General features: G+C 44.9%; 1 protein-coding gene across 1 annotated transcript; it reads left to right on the top strand.

Moving 5' to 3' along the window:
* Positions 1-4,200: 4,200 nt before the first annotated feature.
* On the top strand, positions 4,201-5,261 carry LOC121532785 (zinc finger BED domain-containing protein 4-like). Its single transcript, XM_041838579.2, has 2 exons — positions 4,201-4,377; positions 4,592-5,261. The coding sequence occupies exon 2, from the start codon at positions 4,674-4,676 to the stop codon at positions 5,250-5,252; it is 579 nt and encodes a 192-aa protein (XP_041694513.1). The 5' UTR covers positions 4,201-4,377; positions 4,592-4,673; the 3' UTR covers positions 5,253-5,261.
* The last annotated feature ends 6,681 nt before the right edge of the window (positions 5,262-11,942 follow it).

Here is an 11,942-nt window from a genome sequence, read left to right as displayed (position 1 = left end):
CTTGCGTTATTGTCCTCTTTGATGTTAGCGTTACACAAGTAAAACTACTCACAAATGAAGGAAAGCAGTAATGTTACTTACTTGAGCAAACAAATGTATTCCAATCTGGTGCATGAACAGATAAGAAAATGAGTTTTTTGAGTTTTTTTAGCTAGCTAATGAGGTCTATTGTCTCCCACGAATGATCCACTGGCACTCGTCTCTCCATGCATGATAAAAAATCTATGCTAGCGAATTGGTGCTCCATCTATCTATATCGACTGAATGGTTGCTGCTTTGTTCAGTATTTCAAAATGTTCGATGGTGATAAATACAAACAATTAAACTGTTCTTTAGTTCCAAAAGCTACTGGCTACTATCAAGTATCTAAGACAGGTTTGAAAACTCGATGGAGGATGGTAACAAAGATAACTTTATGTTGAGGCTTTTTGGCTTCTTCTGTGGGGTTTAAGAGCAATGTTACCAAAATAGAAAATCAGCACTGAGCAAATTTCAGGTCTGCTGAGTGCAAACTTGAACATTGGGAAATTTCTGTGCAACTTCCAGCGTGCGTTTACTTTGAACACTGAGACTGTACTCGCTTTAAGTTACAGTTTCAGACAGTGGTCAAGTAGGCTACTGTGGCTATTTGATTATAATGTAGGCCTACCAGAGTGGCCTACCATCAAATACAATGGGGAAAATGCATCCAATAACATTTTAACATGGAAATAGCTGTTCTATCATTCAGCCTACAGTAGCAGCCAGTTTTGTGGTGTTCAATGTGTGGTGTTCAAGGCTGGACATTAACCTGTTCATCCACTTGTCCTGTCAAGATACAACACTGCCCCTTTAAGACAAAAAAAAGCTATTTATTGGACTTTCTTTTCAAAGATGTCTAGAAATGTACACATTTTGTGCTCTTGTGGGAATCAATCACACCCCCATTGCTGAATACAAATGATCTGTAACTGGGCTAATAACTAACTAACTAGCAAAGGATATGAACAAATGTGCACATGGCTACATGCAACTCTCACTTTGATCTCAAAACAAGTGCATCTACTCACGACCGCTCATGCTGTAAACACAGTCCAGTTCAAAGTCAATGGCACAGATCCATATATGGGAATGGTCTATCTGCATATAGGCCTACTGCAGCTCTGATTGATTATGCCTCACCGGTCTGTGTAGAGTATGGCTGAGTCATGCATGTCAACGCAATAGAATCCTACTCCAATGCATTCTGCCTACAACAAAAGCTATTGCATAATTCATTTTGCATACTAAGTCTTGCATAGTTAATTTTTTTTCGGTATGTTGCATTGAAAGTGGCTAATAATGCGTGGATTCGAATTCCCACAGTAAATTGAAACATTGATAGTGTTAACTAAGGTGGAAAACTCTAGAAAGTTGAGTGAAGTTTAATCTCGTGCTTTTCTGCGCGGGCTGATATTTCTTCTACGCGGAATTCCCAGGGAGCTGCACGTGGGGGAACATTGTTTAAAAGGTGCCGCCACCTACTGTACATAGTGATCAACACTTTTCTTCAAGTGGGTGTGCTAGAAAGGAACTGTTTCTATTTCCTCAAATATTCAGTATATTAAATCAATAGCAAAAATGTAGGCTATTTTTGGGCATAATCAATATATCATTAATCTACTTAAACTGTAAATGATTTGTGTCGCCCTTTTTTTTGTCATCCTCAATGATCATTTTTTTATTTAACCTTTATTTTATCAGGGAGTCATACTGAGACCAAGGTCACTTTTACAGATGAGCCCTGAATTACAGCAATTACAGAAAATAAACTCAAAACATGAATACAAAATGCAAGCAGAAAGAAAAACATTATCATAAAAAACAAACACATTCATCAGTAATAAGGTCCTCAAGCAGCTTTCACTAGAGGCACAAGAACGTAAAATGTAAGAACATTTTCACCACAAATAAGGTGCCAGAAAACTAAAAGCTGATGTACCTAACTCAGTAGAGACCAAAGTAATTTCCAGAGTTAGCCATCCCTGAGACCGGATGTGGTCAATCGTACAGTACCAGTCAAAAGTTTGGACACACCTACTCATTCTACGGTTTTTCTTTATTTTTACAATTTTTTACTTGGTATAATAATAGTGAAGACATCAAAACTATGAAATGACACATATGGAATCATGTAGTAACCAAAAATGTTTGAAACAAATCAAAATATATTTTATATTTGAGATTCTTCAAATAGCCACCCTTAGTGTTGATGACAGTTTTGCACACTCTTGGCATTCTCTCAACCAACTTCACCTGGAATGCTTTTCCAACAGTCTTGAAGGAGTTCCCATATATGCTGAGAACTTGTTGGCTGCTTTTTCTTCACTCTGCCATCCGACTCATCTCAAACCATCTCAATTGGGTTGAGGTTGGGGGATTGTGGAGGCCAGGTCATCTGATGCAACACTCCATCACTCTCCTTCTTGGGAAAATAGCCCATACATAGCCTGGAGGTGTGTTGGGTCATTGTCCTGTGGAAAAAGAAATGATAGCCCCACTAAGCCCAAACCAGATGGGATAGCGTATCCCTGCAGAATGCTGTGGTAGCCATGCTGGTTAAGTGTGCCTTGAATTCTAAATAAATCACAGTGTCACCAGTAAAGCACCCCCACACCATAACACCTCCTCCTCCATGCTTTACGTTGGAAATACATGTTAGGATCATCCATTCACCCACACCGCGTCTCACAAAGATACGGCAGTTGGAACTCCAGACCAAAGGACACATTTCCAATTTGGACTCCAGACCAAAGGACACATTTCCAATGTCCATTGCTTGTGTTTCTTGGCCCATGCAGGTCTCGTCTTCTTATTGGTGTCCTTTAGTAGTGGTTTCTTAGCAATTCGACTATGAAGGCCTGATCCACACAGTCCACTCTTACATTTACATTTACATTTACGTCATTTAGCAGACGCTCTTATCCAGAGCGACTTACAGTTAGTGCATAGATTATTCTTTTTAATTTTCATACCCCATGGGAATCGAACCCACAACCCTGGCGTTGCAAACGCCATGCTCTACCGACTGAGCTACCTCCCTGCCGGCGATTCCCTCCCCTACCCTGGACGACGCTGGGCCAATTGTGCGCCGCCCCATTGGTCTCCCGGTTGCAGCCGGCTACAGCAGAGCCTGGATTCGAACCAGGATCTCTAGTGGCTGCGCCACTCGGGAGACACTCTTAACAGTTGATGTTGAGATGTGTCTGTCTGTTACTTGAACTCTGTGAAGCATTTATTTGGGCTGCAATTTCTGAGGCTGGTAATTCTAAGGAACTTATCCTCTGCAGCAGAGGTAACTCTGGGTCTTCCATTCCTGTGGCGGTCCTCATGAGAGCCAGTTTCATCATAGCGCTTGATGGTTTTTGCGACTGTACTTGAAGAAACTTTCAAAGTTCTTGACATTTTCCGGACTGACTGACCTTCATGTCTTAAAGTCATGATGGACTGTTGTTTCTCTTTGCTTATTTGAGCTGTTCTTGCCATAATATGGAGTTGGTCTTTTACCAAATAGGGCTATCTTCTGTATACCCCCCCACCTTGTCACAACACAACTGATTGGCTCAAACGCATTAAGAAGGAAAGCAATTCCACAAATTAACTTTTAAGAAGGCACGCTGACTACCTGGTATGACGTCTTTTCACAGTATTGTAGGAACAAAGTTAAATCTGTTAGATAGAGTGAGGGAAAAAAGTATTTGATCCCCTGCTGACTTTGTACGTTTGCCCACTGACAAAGAAATGATCAGTCTATAATTTTAATGGTAGGTTTATTTGAACAGTGAGAGACAGAATAACAACAAAAAAATCCAGAAAAATGCATGTAAAAAATGTTATAAATTGATTTGCATTTTAATGAGGGAAATAAGTATTTGACCCCCTCTCAATCAGAAAGATTTCTGGTTCCCAGGTGTCTTTTATACAGGTAATGAGTAGGGCTGTCAAAAATAGCGCGTTAACGACGTTAATTAGTTGTTTGCTGTTAATTACGTCAATTTTTTTAACGCATTTCACGCATGCGCAGTGTGACAAATTATTCAGGTCAGGAAAGTGGTTGGGAGCTAGAGGCGAGATGGAGCAAGGTGAGCAAAGTGGGCCTATTGACGGATTCAAATATAAAAAGAATGATGATGGTACAGTTAACAAGTACAAGGTTATTTGCAAGATTTGTAAGAAGGAGTTTCAATTTCACCGGAGCTGTTCAAGCTTGAAGTACCATGTCAACGCCAAACATGCGTTTGCTGGGCCGTCAGATTCTGTCATCGCAGCCCTGGACAATCAGGAGCACAAACTCGTTTTGCCGACCGCAGCAGAGTGGGATAAACTGCAGAGGCTGGAGACACTTCTAGAGCCATGCAGGTAAATCAGTCTGTAACTTATCAAATAACATCGCTTTGATTATTTTCTGGAATGAATTAAACCAAGTCAAATATCAATAACATGTATCTATGTAAAAAATAATGATGATGATAATAATAATAATAATAATAATAATAATAATAATAATAATGTTGATAACCACTGTTCTAATAATACACTGTCTCTGTGTGCATGTGTGTGTTTGTGTGCGTAGGTATGTAACTGAGCTCCTGGGTGGAGAGGCCTATGTCTCCTGTTCTGTGGTACTACCTTCTCTCTGCCACTTGCGTCTCAAGATGGAAGCCTGTGATGAGGACCCTGCATATGTGGTGAGATTCAAGACCAAGTTCAAGGAGGACCTAGCATCCCGTCAAGAACAGCTCAACAATGCATGGCTCCAGATTGCTACAGTTTTGGATCCTCGTTTCAAAGACTTGAAATGCTTGCCCAAGACAGACAGGGAAGAGGTGTGGACCACACTTGAAGGGATGCTGCAACAAGAATCACCCAGAAGGTCTTCACAGACACATCATGATGGGCCACCCAGGAAGAAAATCAGCCTTCTGCAAATGGGCTCAGATTCAGAATCAGAAGATGAAGAGGTCCAACCTGCCATACAGAGGTACAGAGCAGAGCCCACCATTAAATTGGAGGACTGCCCCTTGAGGTGGTGGGCATCTCATTCAGGAGCCCATGAGAAGCTGGCCTCACTAGCTCACAAATATCTAGCCACTCCTGCAACCACTGTTCCCTGTGAACGACTTTTCTCAGTTGCAGGTCACATTGTGAACAAGAAAAGGTCAGCTTTACTTTCAGAAAATGTGAACAAGTTAGTTTGCCTCAGCAACTGGCTGAAAGATGATGAAGCTCAGTAGATTTGAAAGGTGATGTTCAAACAAAAAGACCAGTTTCAGTGCAACATGTTATAGTAGTTAGCAACTGGATTTTTGAGCAACTGGATTAAAGAATGGAGGAAAAGGTAAAAGATTGTTCTTTGGTTTGATTTAAAAGTTTTATTGAAAATGTTTTTTTCCACAGATGACTCAAATTGTGCAAAAATGTGGTAGGTCACTGTTATGATTTGACTACATTTATTGCTTTCTGTTCAATTGAATACTGTAAATTGTACATCCTGGTTAAGAGGAATGCCAAAGAGGAAGTGATGGAACATTACAAAGACAAATATTATGGTGTGTAGTATGTTTCAGCTTGATTTAAAACACCATTATTTGGCTGTGTTAATAAACAGACATAATATGAAAATTATGTATCTGTGTCCTGTTATTTATCTTTTGGTATGCATTTCAGAAAAAAAATGGTTAGGATTCAGGTGTAATTGCAAATAGTGATTAATCATGATTAATCCACTGAAAATTCTGATTAATTTGATTAAACATTTTAATCATTTGACAGCCCTAGTAATGAGCTGAGATTAGGAGCACACTCTTAAAGGGAGTGCTCTAATCTCAGCTTGTTACCTGTATAAAAGACACCTGTCCACAGAAGCAATCAATCAATCAGATTCCAAACTCTCCACCATGGCCAAGACAAAACAGCTCTCCAAGGATGTCAGGGACAAGATTGTAGACCTACACAAGGCTGGAATGGGCTACAAGACCATCGCCAAGCAGCTTGGTAAGAAGGTGACAACAGTTGGTGCGATTAGTCGCAAATAGAAGAAACACAAAATAACTGTCAATCTCCCTCGGCCCTGGGGCTCCATGCAAGATCTCACCTTGTGGAGTTGCAATGATCATGGGAACTGTGAGGAATCAGCCCAGAACTACACGGGTGGATCTTGTCAATGATCTCAAGGCAGCTGGGTCCATAGTCACCAAGAAAACAATTGGTAACACAGTACGCCGTGAAGGACTGAAATCCTGCAGCGCCCGCAAGGTCCCCCTGCTCAAGAAAGCACATATACAGGCCCGTCTGAAGTTTGCCAATGAACATCTGAATGATTCAGAGGAGAACTTGGTGAAAGTGTTGTGGTCAGATGAGACCAAAATCGAGCTCTTCGGCATCAACTCAACTCGCAGTGTTTGGAGGAGGAGGAAGGCTGCCTATGACCCCAAGAACACCATCCCCACCGTCAAACATGGAGGTGGAAACATTACGCTTTGGGGGTGTTTTTCTGCTAAGGGGACAGGACAACTTCACCGCATCAAAGGGACGATGGACGGGGCCATGTACCGTCAAATCTTGGGTGAGAAACTCCTTCCCTCAGCCAGGGCATTGAAAATGTGTCGTGGATGGGAATTCCAGCGTGACAATGACCCAAAACACATGGCCAAGGCAATAAAGGAGTGGCTCAAGAAGAAGCACATTAAGGTCCTGGAGTGACCTAGCCAGTCTCCAGACCTTAATCCCATAGAAAATCTGTGGAGGGAGCTTAAGTTTCGAGTTGCCAAACGTCAGCCTCGAAACCTTAATGACTTGGAGAAGATCTGCAAAAAGGAGTGGGACAAAACCCTCCTGAGATGTGTGCAAACCTGGTGGCCAACTTCAAGAAACGTCTGACCTCTGTGATTGCCAACAAGGGTTTTGCCACCAAGTACTAAGTCATGTTTTGCAGAGGGGTCAAATACATATTTCCCTCATTAAAATGCAAATCAATTTATAACATTTTTTATATGTGTTTTTCTGGATTATTTTGTTGTTATTCTGTCTCTCACTGTTCAAATAAACCTACCATTAAAATTATAGACTGATCATTTCTTTGTCAGTGGGCAAACGTACAAAATCAGCAGGGGATCAAATACTTTTTTCCCTCACTGTACATTTCAAGCACTACAATTTCCCCAATACAAACAGCAGGATAAAATGGTACCATTTCAGCAGCCTACAAACGGGCAATTCGTACCTTATAATAATGATTGAGGGAGAGGAAGGTACAATGGTAATTCCAGAGGAGGAAGAAGGAGGTTTAACAGAGACATGGATACTTGCAATTATTGTAAACAATGGGGACATTGGTGGCGAGCTTGTACTGTTCAATTACGAGATGAGGAGAGAAGGCAATATGGAGATACGAGAGGGGGAATTGGAATCCTGCCCAACCGCACCCTAATCCACAGAAAAAGCCTAGAGAGGAGACTCCGGGTAATCTTTTATGGGGACAATGACATACAGTGGGGGAAAAAAGTATTTAGTCAGCCACCAATTGTGCAAGTTCTCCCACTTAAAAAGATGAGAGAGGCCTGTAATTTTCATCATAGGTACACGTCAACTATGACAGACAAATTGAGAAAAAAAAATCCAGAAAATAACATTGTAGGATTTTTAATGAATTATTTGCAAATTATGGTGGAAAATAAGTATTTGGTCACCTACAAACAAGCAAAATTTCTGGCTCTCACAGACCTGTAACTTCTTCTTTAAGAGGCTCCTCTGTCCTCCACTCGTTACCTGTATTAACGGCACCTGTTTGAACTTGTTATCAGTATACAAGACACCTGTCCACATCCTCAACCCCCTGCTTAAGCCAGTACATGTCCAGGCCCGTCTGAAGTTTGCTAGAGTGCATTTGGATGATCCAGAAGAGGATTGGGAGAATGTCATATGGTCAGAATAAACCAAAATATAACTTTTTGGTAAAAACTCAACTTGTCCTGTTTGGAGGACAAAGAATGCTGAGTTGCATCCAAAGAACACCATACCTACTGTGAAGCATGGGGGTGGAAACATCATGTTTTGGGGCTGTGTCAGTGTTGGTGTGGGTGCGTGGAGAGGAGTCAGACGCAGGACGCATAAGCTAAGTCGAACAGGACTTTACTAGATGCACAACCAGTACAAAATAAAGTGCCTCTAACGAGGAGGCAAAACGACAACGCAACACAGTGCGTATAAATAACAATGCCAGAGTACTGCACAGGATACCACCAACAGACAGGAACTAAAATAACACACAACTAACGAACACAACCACAGGAAACTTATAAGGCACATAATCAAGAACAAACGGACACAGGTGTAACAGACAGACCAAACCAAACGAACATCGAAACATTCAACGGTGGCAGCTAGTACTCCGGGGACGACGAACGCTGAAGCCTGCCCGAACAAGGAGGAGGAGCAGCCTCGGCAGATTCCGTGACAGTACCCCCCCCCTTGACGTGCGGCTCCAGCCGTGCGCCGACCCCGGCCTCGGGGACGGCCAGGAGGACGCGGACCCGGGCGTGTGGGATGACCACAGTGGAACTCAGTCAGGAGGGATGGATCTAGGATGTCCCTCCTAGGCACCCAGCACCGTTCCTCCGGACCGTACCCCTCCCACTCCACGAGATACTGGAGACCACTCATCCGGCGTTTCGAGTCCAAGATGGTCCGGACCCTGTACGCCGGAGCCCCCTCGATGTCCAATGGGGGCGGAGGGGTCTCTCCTATCTCATCTTCTTGGAGTGGACCAGCTACCACCGGCCTGAGAAGAGACACATGGAACGAGGGGTTAATATTCTTATAATCAATAGGCAGTTGTAACCTGTAACACACCTCGTTCAATCTTCTCAGGACTTTAAAGGGCCCCACAAACCGCCGACCCAGCTTCCGGCAGGGCAGGCGGAGGGGCAGGTTTCGAGTCGAGAGCCAGACTCGATCTCCCTGTGCGTATACCGGTCCCTCACTGCGGTGGCGATCGGCGCTCGCCTTCTGTCGACGGATGGCCCGCTGCAGATGGACATGTGCAGCGTCCCACGTCTCCTCCGAGCGCCGAATCCACTCATCCACCGCAGGAGCCTCGATCTGGCTCTCGTGCCATGGTGCCAGAACCGGCTGATACCCTAAAACACACTGGAAAGGTGTTAGATTGGTGGAGGAGTGGCGGAGAGAGTTCTGGGCCATCTCTGCCCATGGGGTATACCTTGACCACTCCTCCGGCCGGCCCTGGCAATAGGACCTCAGAAACCTACCCATATCCTGGTTGACTCGTTCAACCTGCCCATTGCTCTCTGGGTGGTACCCCGAGGTAAGGCTCACCGAGACCCCCAAGCGTACCATGAAAGCCCCCCAGACTCTGGAGGTGAACTGGGGACCTCGGTCAGACACTATATCCTCGGGGACCCCATAGTGCCGGAAAACGTGGGTAAATAGGGCCTCAGCGGTCTGTAGGGCAGTAGGGAGACCCGGAATTGGGAGGAGATGACAGGCCTTGGAAAACCGATCCACAACGACCAAAATGGTGGTATTCCCCTGGGAGGGGGGAAGATCGGTCACAAAATCCACCGAGAGGTGGGACCATGGTCGTTGCGGAACGGGCAGGGGATGTAACTTTCCCCTGGGCAGGTGTCTAGGCGCCTTACACTGGGCGCACACCGAGCAGGAGGAGACATAAACTCTCACATCCCTAGCTAACGTTGGCCACCAGTATTTCCCGCTAAGGCAGTGCACTGTCCGGCCAATACCTGGATGTCCAGAGGAGGGTGATGTATGAGCCCAATAAATAAGTCGGTCACGAACCTCGAGCGGAACGTACGTCCGCCCCACAGGACACTCGGGGGGAGTAGGGTCGGCACGTAACGCCCTTTCGATCTCCGTATCGACCTCCCACACTACCGGAGCCACCAGACAAGACTCCGGCAGTATGGGAGTAGGCTCAATGGACCTCTCCTCTGTGTCATACCGCCGGGACAGGGCGTCTGCCTTACCGTTCTGGGACCCTGGGATGTACGTGATCTTAAAAACGAACCGGGTTAGGAACATGTTCCACCTAACCTGACGAGGGTTTAGTCTCCTAGCTGCCCGGATGTACTCCAGGTTACGGTGGTCAGTCAGAATGAGGAAAGGGTGTTGAGCCGCCTTCCCCTCAGGTGGATGATCGAACACTGCCCTGAAGTGGCGGGAGAACTCCGCGTAGGTGATGGTAGCGGCGTCTATTCCCCTCCATTCAGCGTTAGCCCACTCCAACGCCTTGCCGGAGAGACAGGAGATGAGGGCGGAGACGCTCTCGTATCCCGAGGGTGCCGGGTGTATGGTGGCCAGGTAGAGTTCCACCTGCAGGAGGAATCCCTGACACCCGGCTGCGGTACCATCATATGCCCTCGGGAGCGAGAGCCGAATGCCGCTGGGTTCCGGTACTGGGAGAGGAGGACTGGCCGACGGTGATGGTAAGGTGTGCGAAGATGTGGGCACCTCGCCCGTAACCAAACGGCGCAGCGTGTTGGACAACTCGTTCATGGCGACCCCAAGTTGCTGGATCATGGTGTCTTGATTGCTGATCCTTTCCTCGAGGGACTTGGGTGCCGCCGTTGCTCCTGCTGACTCCATGATGGTGTGTTATTCTGTCAGTGTTGGTGTGGGTGCGTGGAGAGGAGTCAGACGCAGGACGCATAAGCTAAGTCGAACAGGACTTTACTAGATGCACAACCAGTACAAAATAAAGTGCCTCTAACGAGGAGGCAAAACGACAACGCAACACAGTGCGTATAAATAACAATGCCAGAGTACTGCACAGGATACCACCAACAGACAGGAACTAAAATAACACACAACTAACGAACACAACCACAGGAAACTTATAAGGCACATAATCAAGAACAAACGGACACAGGTGTAACAGAACAGACCAAACGAACATCGAAACATTCAACGGTGGCAGCTAGTACTCCGGGGACGACGAACGCCGAAGCCTGCCCGAACAAGGAGGAGGAGCAGCCTCGGCAGATTCCGTGACAGGCTGTTTTTCTGCAAAGGGACCAGGACGACTGATCCGTGTAAAGGAAAGAATGAATGGGGCCATGTATCGTGAGATTTGAGTGAAAACCTCCTTCCATCAGGAAGGGCATTGAAGATGAAACGTGGCTGGGTCTTTCAGCATGACAATGATCCCAAACACACCGCCCGGGCAACGAAGGAGTGGCTTCGTAAGAAGCATTTCAAGGTCCTGGAGTGGCCTAGCCAGTCTCCAGATCTCAACCCCATAGAAAATCTTTGGAGGGAGTTGAAAGTCCGTGTTGCCCAGCGACAGCCCTAAAACATCATTGCTCTAGAGGAGATCTGCATGGAGGAATGGGCCAAAATACCAGCAACAGTGTGTGAAAACCTTGTGAAGACTTACAGAAAACGTTTGACCTGTGTCATTGCCAACAAAGGGTATATAACAAACTATTGAGAAACTTTTGTTATTGACCAAATACTTATTTTCCACCATAATTTGCAAATAAATTCATTAAAAATCCTACAATGTGATTTTCTGGAATTTTTTTCCTCATTTTGTCTGTCATAGTTGACGTGTACCTATGATAAATATTACAGGCCTCTGGCATCTTTTTAAGTGGGAGAACTTGCACAATTGGTGGCTGACTAAATACTTTTTTCCCCCACTGTGCCACACCGATAGGCAGGGAGAATATTAAATACATGATCAATGCCCTATAATTGCATATTTCGGATAACCCCATTGGAAATACCACAGTTAAGTTTTTGTGTATCTGGTACAAAATAATTATATTTCTAATAGATACAGGGGCAACTATGTCATGTTTATGGCAACAAGATTTAAAGTGTCTTTTAATTAATCAGAAGGTCCATTCTATCGGAATTAGTGGAATTCCGCAAATATATCCTATATA

The sequence above is a fragment of the Coregonus clupeaformis genome, chromosome 20, assembly GCF_020615455.1.
Source record: "Coregonus clupeaformis isolate EN_2021a chromosome 20, ASM2061545v1, whole genome shotgun sequence".
NCBI lineage: Eukaryota > Metazoa > Chordata > Actinopteri > Salmoniformes > Salmonidae > Coregonus > Coregonus clupeaformis.
The sequence above is the reverse complement of the archived record's forward strand: the minus strand, read 5'-3'. Positions and strand labels throughout refer to the sequence as shown.